Source organism: Triticum dicoccoides, chromosome 2A, assembly GCF_002162155.2.
Source record: "Triticum dicoccoides isolate Atlit2015 ecotype Zavitan chromosome 2A, WEW_v2.0, whole genome shotgun sequence".
NCBI lineage: Eukaryota > Viridiplantae > Streptophyta > Magnoliopsida > Poales > Poaceae > Triticum > Triticum dicoccoides.
This window is the reverse complement of record NC_041382.1, coordinates 153,010,973-153,025,170: the sequence shown is the minus strand read 5'-3', so window position 1 is coordinate 153,025,170 and position 14,198 is coordinate 153,010,973. Positions and strand designations below refer to the sequence as shown.

The following is a 14,198-nucleotide window of genomic DNA, read 5'->3' as shown; positions in this document are numbered from 1 at the left end:
TTGCTTGATTATCTTCTGTGCTTGCGCGGGATTCCTTTTTCATCTCAAACCAGCAGTCTTTTCGGGCGCAACACGCCATTTTTTCCGGATCTGTTGATTGGCATGTAATTGCATGCATGAAGATTAGGTAGGAAAGAAAATTATCAGTAAGGAAAGGAGATCCCTTCATCCGTGGGGATTTTTTTACTGTAGACTTCAAGTGGAAACAATCCACTAGCAACTTAGGAAATCAACGAATAAACCAAATACATTCACTATTTTACCCTACCAAAATATATACTTAGTATTTTGAAATTTCATAAAAAGGTTAATGCACCTAAAAAATAAAATAAAGGTAGTATGATTTAAAGAAAATGGGCCCTATTTTATATTCGTTGTTCGTATCACACAAATGTGCAGACTTAAGTACTTCAGTATGATGTGATTCATGTAATTGGTTGCTTAGCAGTGCATGCAAGAGCAGATCATAGAGTGATATCATCTTCGATGACATGAATTAGTCAGCCATAGGGCAATTTTCTTCTATTTCGCACCGGGGCCCGAAATCCTGGAGACGGCCCTGTTCGGTGGCAGTCCGGCCATGACACAGACCGCCCGATTCTGCTCTCGTACAAGGGTGCGCGTGTTCCCCCGCTGCCGTTTCTTCACAATGCGGGCGCGGATGGCTTCCTCCTCTGCAGTCGCCCGCGCCGTCGTATCAGCTACTTCTGCCTCTGCCAATTTCTTCCCACGGCGGACTGCCCGTTCCCAGTGGGACTCATAGTCTACCCGGGCGGTGATGGGGGAGGAGAGATTTTTCGGCTGCCGGGACCGCGATGATCCAGCCCCAGAGGACCCGAGCGCCCATTGAGCCGACGCAATGGAGTCACACCGGACAGATCCGTCCATCGGCCGAGCGCTGTCCTCACGGAAGCGGTGGAGTGCAATGCGGACTGACATTGCCTCCTCCAACCCGCACGGGATGACATCCCAGTCGACGGATTCGGACTGGTCGGAGTCAGATCCGCTGCCCCGCCATGTCGGAGATCGCCAGAGGTGAGCTCAGGTGGCGGAGGGAGTGAAGGGGAGAGGAGTGTGAAGTTTCTAGGGTTTGGTCCGGCGAGCGGATGGGGACGAATATATATGGGTCGGGTGGGCCCGCGTGGGCCGGGTCCGACGTGACAAACGCATCCGGGGGCCCGCGTATCCGCCTCATATTTGGGCTGAATATGAAAGGTGCCGGTCAGCCCGGACGTTTGAGGCCCGTTTAAGACATCCGTCTGGGTCGAAAAATCGTGATTGGGTAGACTGCCTGGGCGTTTGAGGAGGGTTTGGAGCACCCGGCTGTATATGCTCTTAGGTTCCTCATGCACATTAGACGTCATTATTGACTTTTTAATCATAAAAGAATTTAGAACCTGAAAGTGTTTGCATTCATGTTGTCAAGGAAATTGATCTCATGTAGTGCATCTAAATTATGTTTTTGGTCTATCACATTACAAATTTGGTTAATACAAATTCAAATCCATGCCATGGTTGTGAAAAAACTTTTTGGTACAGAAATCTCCAAAGGAAGTAAAACTAAATATATTTGCAATTGTGTGATATCAATGGGTCATGTTCCCACAACACACTTTTCATTAATACCTTTTTTTAGAAAAGGGCGCCATGGCTTGCTTTATTGAATGCAAATATTGGTTTCATCATCCACTTTTGTAGCATTGATCTTGTTTTACTTGACGTTCGACATTTCTCGACATCTCTCACAGTAAAGTGGGAAGTTTTGTGCTCACATGGAATGGGTGACCTGAAATTTGATGACACATGTTAGCATCGGTCGAAATATAAAGATTCTACGTTAATATAGTGTACATAAGAAAGTGTGAAATATGAAAATGAGAAGTACCAGATTTACTAAAATGTCAAATATGAAAATGAGAAGTAACAACTTTACTATACTATCTGATGAATTTAAATAATAAAAGGTGAATGTATAATATCTTAAAATGTGAATCATTCTTGAAATATTAAATACAAATATTTCAGAAGCTCGGATGGGTTGGAAGCCCCCACCTTCAGGTTATATCAGAATTAATGTCGACGCTAGCTTTGTGAAAAGTATTAGTGCGGCAAGTGTGGGTGTGGTGGCTAGGGGTTATGCTGGCAAAGTTATGATCTCTTCATGGGACTACATTGGGAGGTGTAATAGCATGGAGGAAGCGGAACTCTGAGCTTGCATTGCTGGTCTCTATATAGATATAACACTACATTCTCCTATAATTTTAGAGACTGACTTTTGTTGCTGCGATTTTTGCAAATGAATTTGATGATAGATCAGCTCTGCACGATCTAAAGAAGGAAGCATGGGGTATCTCTAAGCTAATGGATAGCTTCAGAGTTTCAAAGATTAGGCGTTCCGCTAATAAGATGGCCCATCTAATAGCTAAGTTTAGTTTTGATAATAGAGCGGATGGGATTCTTGTTAATGATGTACCGCCTTATGTGGTGAATTCTGTAATGAACGATTGTAACACGTCTTTTGGTTAATTAATATATGAGGTGGTGTTAAAAAAAAATACAAACATGAATGCAAGTGGGGCATTTCCTATCGATCTAGTTGTACCTAGGCACCACTGTTAATCTATTCAATTATGTAAGTTTTTATCTTAAATGCTCAGCCTACAAAAACTATTAAGGATTATTCCTTCGCAATTTAGAGAAATTAACTATTCTCAACAGGGAGACAATGTGTCCAAAGGGAATTTCATACCTCCTCGCTCACTGGAAGCTTATTGAGCATATTGACAATGTTCTCTATGGAAGGTCTCTTCTTCTGATCAATCTCTACACACTGTAGACCAATATTGATACATGCTTCTACTTGATCGAAACCATGTTCTTCTAACTCAATGTACTCAGACATTATTTTCTCCAGTGTCCAATTTTCTTTTACCTACATAAAAATGTGAAACCATCATAATGCAAGGAAATCAACTAAGAGAATATTCTCAATTTTTAGTCTTCAAATGATAAAGTATATTAATTCTTACTCCATCAATATATTTCCTTGCATGCTTCTGGTCAGTGCTAGAACTATTCATCTCTCTCGTGGATATCTCCATTATGATTAGGCCTAAACTATATATGTTTGACCGAGCCGAGATTTCGCCATTGTACAGATACTCCGGGGCCATGTACCCACTAACAGCATTAGCATCAAGGTATTAATCAGCATTATTAATTGGAGATGTGAAAATGAGTTTTGCAATACAGTATAGGAACAAGATAGCTGATATATCACTATAATAAACATGCACTAACTTACATCGATCCCACGACACTTCGTGTGTTCTTTCGGGTTTGATCTTGGCCGAACATTCTGGAGAAACCAAAATCCGCAATTTTCGGTGTCATGTTGTCACCCAATAGTATATTTTGAGGCTTCAGACCCAAATGGAGAACGGGACTAGGCAAGGTATGTAGAAAATGTATACCCTCACATATCCCCTTTATTATTTTAAAGCGCATATCCCAATCAATGCTACTGGATTCACCTGAAGTAACATGTCATGGAATTTTATAGTTTATCTACGATGGTGGATAAAAATGATAATAATAACTCAGAATAAAAAACGACAGCAAAGATCTTCTGAAGTGAAAAATCTCCACCAAAACAACAGCAAAATTCTTCTATTGATAATGTGTGATGTTATCCTTGTCTACTCCAAAGGATAACATCACACGTTATCAGTAGAAGAATCTTGCTTGCTAGCAATATTACCGGTGTGAAGAATAGAGGACCTTATGCAAAGTCATGCTAGAACTCCAAACAAGGTGCATGAAAAATAATAGCAAATGATATATGACATACCAAAAAGATTCTTGTGAAGGCTCCCCTTAGGCAAGTATTCATAGCAGAGTACAGTGTCAGTGATCTCTGCGATAATATATCGTCCGTTGCTCTGCACCAATTTGTTTTGTGCTTCCCGGCAGTAGGCAACCAACTTGACGATATTTTCATGCTCGAGCACCATAATATTCTGAACCTCATTCGCGAATATTGTGTCACGTGGTACAGGCGAATTTTCCGCGAGCTTCTTCACAGCAACCACTCCACCATCGTCCAGGATCCCCTGTTCAATGTCACAAAAAACTAATCTAACTTAGCACCTTCCCGTATCAACATCTGAATTGACAGAAAAAATTGTGGCAAAATCATACGGTACTACCTTATAAACTGACCCGAACGCGCCCTGACCGAGCAGTAGCTCATCGGAGAAGTTCTTTGTGATTTTGTTCAAGAAGTCTAATGGTAGCTCGTTCGGTAGGCTCTTCAGGGTCATACCTCCGGTGGCCATTAATTGCTGATGATATAAGAAGCTGCCGATGCGATCAATTACAGCGTGCAATTTACGAAAGCAAGGAAGTTGCTGAACAACATCACTAATTAAGTACGCACAAGGAAGCTGTATCTGGAAATAATTGAGCAGTTCGTCAAGTGCACTGACCTTGGAGGGGAACGCTTCTCGTCCTCGATGATGGATCCAAGCTGTGGGAAGAGAACACCGGGAGAGGGAATGAACTTCAGATCTGGGATGAATAGACTGCTTGCTCCCGGTGCCACTGCCCACTACTATGTGTAAAGCAAAAGCAAAGAAGCAAAGGAGAGATATTTCCTATGATCGGTTGACTTGACTGTCGCTAGCCTAACATGTTCTTTCACCTGGGTCCGCCCTCGTCAGTAGACGCGGTTTGGTCTGATTTTACTTCTGGTTCAGTTTCCTTGTCAACAGGTAATTTCGGTCACATGCATTTTATTTTATTTTTGAAAAAACTTTCAATCTGTTCATCAAACATCATGCATTTTGGCTCGTAAGCATTCGTTAACTCAATATGTTTGCATCCCGCTCACAAAACGATATATTTTCTGAGACAGGAAGCCAAACAAGATCAAGTCCACGTCATATTCATGTGTAGTCACGAGCATGCAGTTCTTCATCTTATGTAGTTGTATAAATTGCTTCAAAAGCAATCCAACATTCGGTTTCTGCAAGAGCAGAGAAGCTATGCCCAAAAGGGAGCGGTGATAGAACTGCGGTCAGTACGTGACCAAAAAGAAAAGTCAGACTAGAAGGACACGCTCTCTTCACCAACGAGTATTCTGTTGGAATTCTTCACGAACCAGCATTTTTGGCAACGACTTCCCATGTTTAGAACACACTCATGTACAAGAAAAATAAATACAACCTACGTCGATTACCAACACAGCCACACAAACATCTACAAGTTGAACACACACGCTTATTTCTGGTATAGAACTGGGGAAAGAAATAGAGTTATCAACAGAATAATTTGACAGGTCACGCTCCGTCTCCCTGTGTATCAATTGGCGCTGACGAGAAAAGCATGCTGGCACACTCCACACTCGACTGTTTCAGAGCCAGAGATTGGGACTTCAACCTGCAGTTCAACATTCATTTGATATGTTATGTTAGTGACCAACCAACAATTATTACGAGACCATTTTATATTTCAGCTATACACTCCCTATAATTTGTGACGGACCTGAAGATGGACTGTGCAGGTAGGGCACGCAACTTCCCGCATTCTTGCTCCAGATGCACCTCCAGACGCCGTCCCTTTGACAGAAGAAATTTTAAAATTTTGTTGCATTACTAATGTTAAAAAATGCATTTCATGGGAACATGAAAATACCTGAAGACTTGCGATTCCTCTCCAGTTCCTCCTGTTGATCAAAGGAAGTTTTTGTTAAATCATTGATTTCACAGAACAGATCACATTAGCTTCAGTCTTCGCAGTCATAATAATAACTACTCCCTCTGTACCGAAATACTTGTAGTTGGTCCAACTTGTACAAGTATTTCGGAAAAGAGGTAGTATAATGGTAACACAATTTTCCAAAATCTAATTAGTAATAGGATCTAGAGTACGGTTTCCAAACACTAGATTACAAATTTAGTCACTACAGCAATAGACACTGCACAAAATATGCAAAGCTGCCAAAATAACCATACTTCATTTGCAAGAAGTTCAAAAACAGGAAGATCTTCAAATAATAATGCTGCTCCTCTGTGCTTCCACATTTGGTTATATTTTTTTAGATCAAACAACACCAACAACAAGAAAGCGTTTCAGTCCCAAACAAGTTGGGGTAGGCTATAGTTGAAACCCATAATTCTGGCACATGGATAGCTAATTTCCACGCACCCCTATCCATGGCTAGTTCTTTGGTGATATTCCAGTTCTTCATATCTCTCTCTTTATAGACTCCTCCCATGACAAGTTTGGTCTACCCCGACCTATCTTGGCATTATCAGCAATTCAGCACGATTTATCCATCCGCTATGCACTGGCGCTTCTGGAGGCCTGGCGTTGTATATGCCCAAACCATCTCAGATATCAGTGTTACCCAGCTATCACGTATATCATCATTCCTAACCAATCCTTTCTTGTGTGGCCACATTCATGTCAACATGCGCATCTCTACTACACCTAACTGTTGGACATGTTGCCTTTTATTTGGCCAACATTCTGCTTCATACAACATCGCAGGTCGAATCGCTATCCTATAGAACCTGCATGTTAGCTTTTGTGGCACTATTGTCACAGAGGAAGCTTGGCGGCACTTCTTCCATCAAGCTTTGATTCGATGGCTCACATCTTCATCGATATCACCATCCTTCTGCAGCATTGACCCCTAATATCGAAAATTGTCCTTCTGAGGTATCACCTGCCCATCAAGGATAACCTCCTCGTGGCTAGTAGTACTGAAACCGCACCTCACATACTCAGTTTTAATTCTACTAAGCCTAAAACCTTTCGATTCCAAAGTCTGTCTCCACACCTCTAACTTCCTTTATTAACCCCCGTCCGACTATCGTCGACAAGCACCACATCATTTTTTTTCGAGAAAACGCAAAAGACCTTTGCGTTTCATTTCATTGAAAAGATAGGGAGTCGATTACAGTCGTCCTAGGACGAATAAGCACCACATCATACACCATGGGATATCTCCTTGTATCCCTTGTGACCTCATCCATCATCAAAGCAAAAAGAGAAGGGCTCAAAGTTGACCCTTGGTGCAGTCATATTTTAATTGGGAAGTCATCAATATCGTTATCACTTGTTCGAACACTTGTCACAACATTATCATATATGTCCTAGGTGAGGGTAACGTATTTTGTTGGGACTTTGTGTTTCTCCAAGGCCTAAAACATGACATTCTATGATATCTTATCGTAGGCCTTCTTCAAGTCAATGAACACCATATGCAGGTCCTTCTTTTGCTCCCTATAAGCTCTCGTACAAGAAATGGCTTCATGGTCGACTTCTCGGGCATGAAACAAAACTGTTTTTTGGTCACGCTTGTTATTCTTCTTGAGTGGTGCTCAATGACTCTCTCCCATAGATTCATTGAATGGATATCAGCTTAATTCCACGGTAATTAGTACAACCTTGAACACCTCTCACCCCCCACCCCCCTGTTCTTGAAGATTGGTACTAATATACTCCGCCTCCATTCTTCTGGCATCTTGTTTGACCAAAAAAATAAGGCTGAAAAGCTCAGTTAGCCATTTTATCACTATGTCTCCAAGGCCTCTCCACGCCTCAATGGGGATACAATCAGGACCCATCGCCTTGCCTCACCTCAAACTCCTAGATTCGTCACACAAAACGTCTGTTGACTGTTGATATCGTCAAATGAGTCATCCAGCTCAATGGTAGAGCTCTCATGCTCGCCATTGAACAGCATGTCGAAGTACTCTTGTCATCTATGCCTGATCTTCTCGTCCTTGACCAAAAGCCGATCTGCTTCGTCCTTAATGCATTTGACTTGGTTGACATCCCTGGTCTTCATCTCCTAGATCTTGGCCATCTTATAGATGTTCGTCTTCATGTTTAAACGCTAGTAGAGGTCCTAGTACACCCGACCCCTTGCTTCACTCACAGCTCGCTTTGCGGTCTTCTTTGCCACTACTATGTTGTCAACACTCCTATTCGGGTGTAGGCGCCTGAAACAGTCTCTTCTCCTTAGGCCTCCTTTGGTTCATAGGATAGGATAGGAATACCATGGAATAAGAAATCCATAGGAAGAGAGAGACATGTATCTCATTTCCTATAGGGAAAGGAATGTCATTTGATTCACAGGACAAGAATTTTTCCATTGGGTCTAGGCTGACTTTTTTTCCTTTGAAATGTGAAAAATTGGTTCTTATCTTTCATAGGAATAGGAATCAATTCCTACAAAGGCCTCCTTTGGTTTGTAGGAATCTCATAGGATTCCTATAGGATAGGATTTGCATAGGAAATTTTCCTTTGAAGCCCTTTGGTTTGTAGGAATGGATTCCTATTCATATGTAGGATAGGAATCAATCGTTCACATTTTGGAGGAAAAAAAACATTAGCTAAGACTCAATGGAAAAATTCCTATCCTATGCATCAAATGACATCTCTTTCTCTATAGGAATTGAGATACATGTCATCTCACTTCCTATGATCTTCCTATTCCTATAACATTTCTATCCTATGAACCAAAGGAGGAAGGGCTTCAAAGGAATTTTTCCTACAAAATTCCTATCCTTTAGAATTCCTTAAAAATTCCTATAAACCAAAGGAGGCCTTAGCCTTCTGGACATCATTGTTCCACTACCAAGTATCTTTAGCTTCACTTCTACTTTGCTTGGTCACCCTGAACTCCTCTGAAGACAACTTCCAAACGCAAGTTGCCACCTTCATCCACATATTGTTTGCATCACCTCCTTCCTCCCAAGAGCCCTCCTCAATAACCCTCTCCTCGAAAGCCTAATATGCCTCCCCCTTGAGCTTCCATCACTTCGTTCTAGCGACTTTGAATCGCTTATAAGCTGGACATAAATTCGAAAGCAGAAGTCAGCCACCACAAGCTTATGTTGAGGGACAACACTCTATCCATGTATCACCATACAATCCAGGCAAGCATGCTTGTCTTCTCTTCTCAAGAGGACCAAATCAATTTGGCTACAGTGTTGACCACTACTGGAAGTCATTAGATGGGATTCTCTCTTTCTGAAGAGGATGTTAGCTACGATCATGTCGTAGGCTAAAGCGAAGCTTCAGACATCCTATGAAGAGCTTCTCGCCAATAGGTACACTCCTAACATGTCCTCCAAGCGTTCGTGGAACTCCCTCTCGGTGCTCTCATTGTGGCCTACTTGTGGGGCATGCGCACTGATAACATTGAGAACTAAGTGCCCTACGACCAGCTTGAATCCGGTCTCCTTGCCTCTTGACGTCTACCACTCCATACTTGAGGCTCTTGTTGATCAAGATGCCTACGCCATTTCTGTTTGTAGTTGTCCCGGTGTACCACAACTTGAAGCCAGAATCCTCCAACTCCTTCGCCTTATGTGCCTTCCATTTTGTTTCTTGGACACATAGGAATCAACACCTCTCCTCACTGATGTATACCCTACATTCCAGCTACCTAAGCGGATCCTACTAGGCTCAGCTATCTTCCTTACCCTTCGCACTTTTTAGATCAAAACAAACAAGGAAAGAAATCAAAGTATGGCTAGGGGACTCCTTTTAGCACAAAGTAAGTTTTCAAATTTGGTCTTATTCGGCGGAATTGGCTTGTATATCTGGTTTGTGGCCAAAACTATGGCAATATTCCTTTTCCATTGGCATCCAAGTTCATTTTTTGCCACTTATATGGGTGTATCACATAGAGAAAGGGTCATCTAGTATATTACCTTCAGTTTTTTTGCAAGATCTCCATGACTTTGCACTGTGGTAGATCTGTTTGCAGCTTCCTGTGCCATACTAAGCCTCTGAGAAACCTCTGCCTGTGGAAGACAAGAATTATTATGAGAATTTGGCAGCATCTCTTTACACGTAAAGCATATTTTCACACGCGACTATCAAAAGCTGGAATAGTAGTGCAGCGAAATGCTATCCATAATACAGCCGCTACACTGGTAATAATAATGAAAGACAAATAAATGCAAAGGATCTGAGCCACTGAGTAGGAAAAACACCAACAATAAGAAACACAATAAATAGATTTAACAAAATGAATGATGGCAAAAACAACTACAGCGAAGTCAAAGACATGCCTAGGGAGACATGCTAAGCAACCCAACAAAGGCTGAAGAGTTGTAACAAACTTGGCGACGTAATTCTTTTTCCAGTTGGCTAGCGGGAAAAAAAGTATGAATTTGACACCTTTCTTTTAATAAGGTAATTATTGTCAACAATATTTGGAAGGAAACAGAGAACTAGAAAGTGAATACAGCAAACTTTGAACTAAGTCCACACAGTAGCAGAACATACCATGCATCTATCGCAAACTCGGACAAGTGGAGCATTATCTTCAGCTGTCAGAGCAATTCTTCCTTGGCTGCATTTATCACAGAAGATCTCGCCACAGTTCCTACAATGATGCTGGAACAAAGAATAACAAACTCATATCAACACATTATAACTTCATTGTTCTGATGATAACATGAATAGCTGAACAAAGCTACTATATAAATTACCCTGCGGTTGAAATGACTGAAATCACCAGCACAAGACTGGCATTTCTTAGCAGCCTCATCTGGAACCTGAAAGTAGAGACACAGTAACAGTACACATTAAGTATATTGCAACATTTGATGCAAGAATGCGAGAAGAAAAATATTCATAAGATTATTAAATGGAGGTCCCACCTGAATCAATTACTTCAAAGGGTTAAGAGTTTAAGGGATCATGGATGACAAGAAATGCTCCTAAACAGTTCTACAGAAATAAGTAATAAAGTGATGTGTTTCAAACAATCATGTGACTACCATGCAAGTAAATGGGTATTGAGCAGCTTCATCTTACCCAATGATCTTTCACTTCATCAACAGGTTTCGCAAACATCCAATCAAAACCTTTTTTCTTCTCATTTGATTGTATTGAGGATTTGCTAGCGTCTACCGGTCCTTTGGCTCTTGCATCTTCACCGATCTCCTTAAACTATGTTATAGAATCACAAAAGTAAACAAGGCTTAATCTAAGGAAGAAATTCTTAATGCAACATGTAGAATCAAACAGTGTCACGTATGTAGTTCCAAGCTAGTAACCAATCTGGGCAACAAAAATATCGAATATTAACATAAAAATCCATGTAAACAAAAATATGGCTAAAATAGAATCAGCAAGATAGGAGCAATTCAAACACAACAAGTGTAAAAGAACAGATAAAAACATGTTAGCACACAACAAAAAATTGGCATGAGAATTTACTCGTCCGGTCATACTATAGAAGGCGAAATATTCATGAAAAAAATACTCCCTCAGTTCCTAAATATTTGTCTTTTTAGAGATTTCAAATAGACTACCACATACAGATGCATATAGACATTTTTTAGAGTGTAGATTCACTCATTTTGCTCTGTATGTAGTCACTTGTTAAAATCTCTAGGAAGACAAATATTTAGGAACAGCGGGAGTACATATTTCATTTTTTACTACCTATCTTCGGTCCAAAATGTATGCCATTTCAGTACTAAACAGCTCTCACCAAATAACCCTATTGATAGTTTATCGATAGTAATATTGACTGATCAGCATAATTGGGTAAACCATGCAAAAAAATAAGACATTAGCTCCTTATTTCCACAAGTATGGAGTTAGAATAACATGTAAACTGAACCAGAAGTACCAAACCAACACCATAGCATGGATAGATAACTAGAGTAAACCATTCGTACTGATAGTTATTACAGATATAGTTGAAATGTGAAGCAGCAACACGCCCCGTAAAGCATTGAGAAGAAGAATTTTCACTGTTTTCAATATAGTTAGGAGGCTACTCACAGATGGTGAAAAGATAATGGTGGTGTTGTAATACCTGGACTGTTGCTGCTGTTACAGTGTCAAGCAAAGTATTGGAAGTATAGCTGTTTGACTTCAGCCTTATTCTCTTTGCTTCAAAATCCACCGAAGTCTTTGCCCAAATCGCAAATACAGTTGAATCCAAAACCTAAATAAGCAGTGTCAACCATTAGAATGCCCTCACTACTGCATATCATGAGAAAATATAACCATAATCTTCTGCAAAAATGCTGTCCAACACACCTCCCATTTCGTCAGTGTATCAAGGGGATAAATCCTTAGGATCCTGCTTGTGCTGGGATCAAGCATGCGGATTCCATCCAGACCAACCTGCAACAGCATATAATAATTAGTAAGTACAGATTTTATGTATCATAACAGTCCTTCAATATGGAAGTTGGAACAAGCACATATATGTTGCAAAACCATAGAACGATATCATAATTTCGGAGTGAAACAATACACCTAACATGCCTAAACTGATAATCATACCGTTACTGAAGTTGTACCTGGCAAAGCACATCGGTAGGGCTTCCAGCACCCTCTGGCAGCAGCTTAACCCGAAATTTCTGCGCACCACCACTAGCATCCTCATGGGTTTCTGCTTTTGGAACAGCCCTTGCAATCTTCCCAAAGCTCCCACCCACACTGCCGCCCCCGCCGCCGTGTGGCTGCTCCGTCCCTCCGGACGAGAGTCCAATCGACCGCCCGTAGTCATCAAACATCGCGGCTCCTGACCGGGTCGGCGCCGTGCCCCGCGCGCCGTACGGCTCGGGGCCTGCGTCGCCGGTATAGGCATACGCGCCCTCGTTCAGGTAATCGTCGTCGCCATACCCAGCGGCGGGCTGCTGGTAGCCTCCGCCGTAGTACGGGGCGTCATAGGGAAGAGGCGCTGGGCTGGGTTCCGCTGCGGGAACCGGCTGGGTCGGCTGCGAGTAGCTGTAGTACGGCGCCGGCGAGGGTTCAGGCGGGTAGGGCGTGGGGTTGTAGGGCGGGTACCCGGCGTACTGGGGCGGCTGCGTGTAGGACGGGGCGGATGGCGGCTGCTCGGGGTAGCCGCCGACGGAGTAGGGCGGCGCGGAGGCGTAGCCCCCCGGGATCGGGGGGTCGGCGGCGGGGGGGTGGGGGGGCGGCCCCGGCGGCGCGTACTGGTGAGGGTAGTAGTGGCCCGCGGGGGCGGGGGAGGCGTAGTCGCCGCTCCCGTGCTGCATCGCCGGCGAGGTGGAAGGCGACGGCGATTTCCTCTCTGTCTGTCTTTTCTCCCCAAAACTCTGATCCGATTCGATGCTTCGCGATTGCGTTTGTTTGCAGGGGAAGAAAGGGTTAAAGAAGGTGGGGGTTCGTTTCGGAGGTTGACGCGTTGGCTCTGGAGCGTGTCCGCGCGCGGTGGCCGTTGGATCTCGTCGGCGGGTGGAAGTGGACGGTCACGATGGTTGCTGTGGCGGTATTGGGTTCGCCTTTCGCGGGAGTTGTTTTGTCTGCCGCTCTGACTACGCGTCCGACACGGCGGGGTTACTGGTGTGTGGGTCGAATTGGGCCGTGCACGTCCTTCATCGTAAAGGCCCACACGACCCGGATTGGCTTTGAAAAATAATGCTTTTTAAACTGCAAATTAATGATTTAATTAGTGTGGGTAGTTTTGCCCAAAAGGAAAAATAGTGGGGCAGTTAATTGTGCTTCCCTGACAAATCTTCCTTGAATTCACTTTAATTTTGCTAAATATAAAGAGCATCAATTGTTTTAAAAATGATTTATTTAATTCTCAAATGGGAGCAACTACCATAGAATCTGAGCCTAGAATGCAAAAATAGAAAAACAAAGCAGAACCATCGGATGTAGCATCATTGGTACAGATTGAGGTGGAAGGTTATCAATGTACATTTCAAGATAACCTCCTACAAAAAGTTACATACATAAGATAACTTTTGCAATAACCACCTCAAAACTCTCAATATCAATCATTCAACTCTTTATTAATAAGAGCACTACTTCTCAATTATATTCGGGCGCCAACCACGTAACTACAGTTGCACGTCCACTACCAGACACTAATGCGCCCGGTATTGTTATTTATTATGACTACCTCTATGGTTGCACATCCTGTAACTACATGCAACTATATTTATGTATTTTTAAAATGAAGAAAGGTATAAAATAAAAGGGGAAAATTAAAATTAAAATAAGAAGAAGAAAATAGACAACATCCGACTGTGAGGAGGCAACAACACATGTAGGCCATGTTCGGTTCGTAGGTTTTGCGAAGGAAAAGCGCTGGAATTGCAAAACAGAGAAAAGGAAGCTGGAGCAGCGTCCGGAATGGAGGAAAGAGCATATTCATTTCCCCTGCAACACTTTCA

The 14,198-nt window shown here is 42.4% G+C and overlaps 1 protein-coding gene across 1 annotated transcript; it reads right to left on the bottom strand.

Annotated features, from left to right (window-relative positions):
* Nucleotides 1-1,444: 1,444 nt before the first annotated feature.
* Nucleotides 1,445-13,148, bottom strand: LOC119353947 (protein FREE1-like). Its single transcript, XM_037620648.1, has 17 exons — nucleotides 12,351-13,148; nucleotides 12,085-12,171; nucleotides 11,858-11,989; nucleotides 10,846-10,980; nucleotides 10,518-10,583; nucleotides 10,312-10,422; nucleotides 9,732-9,824; nucleotides 8,757-8,864; nucleotides 5,695-5,725; nucleotides 5,545-5,618; nucleotides 4,488-4,528; nucleotides 4,209-4,359; nucleotides 3,851-4,112; nucleotides 3,305-3,533; nucleotides 3,030-3,180; nucleotides 2,750-2,932; nucleotides 1,445-1,786 (listed from the first exon to the last, which is right to left on the bottom strand). The coding sequence occupies exons 1-17, from the start codon at nucleotides 13,050-13,052 to the stop codon at nucleotides 1,769-1,771; spliced, it is 2,574 nt and encodes an 857-aa protein (XP_037476545.1). The 5' UTR covers nucleotides 13,053-13,148; the 3' UTR covers nucleotides 1,445-1,768.
* Nucleotides 13,149-14,198: the final 1,050 nt, after the last annotated feature.

Bases quoted from the DNA above. Each gene is read 5' to 3' on its own strand.
- LOC119353947 (XM_037620648.1), bottom strand. From the start codon at position 13,052: ATGCAGCACGGGAGCGGCGACTACGCCTCCCCCGCCCCCGCGGGCCAC. The intron at 11,990-12,084 runs GTGTGTTGGACA...CTGCTTATTTAG, and splicing joins ATACACTGACGAAATGGGAG to GTTTTGGATTCAACTGTATT. The intron at 5,726-8,756 runs GTGATGCAAACA...TTTGATCAACAG, and splicing joins GGGCTCTTGGGAGGAAGGAG to GAGGAACTGGAGAGGAATCG.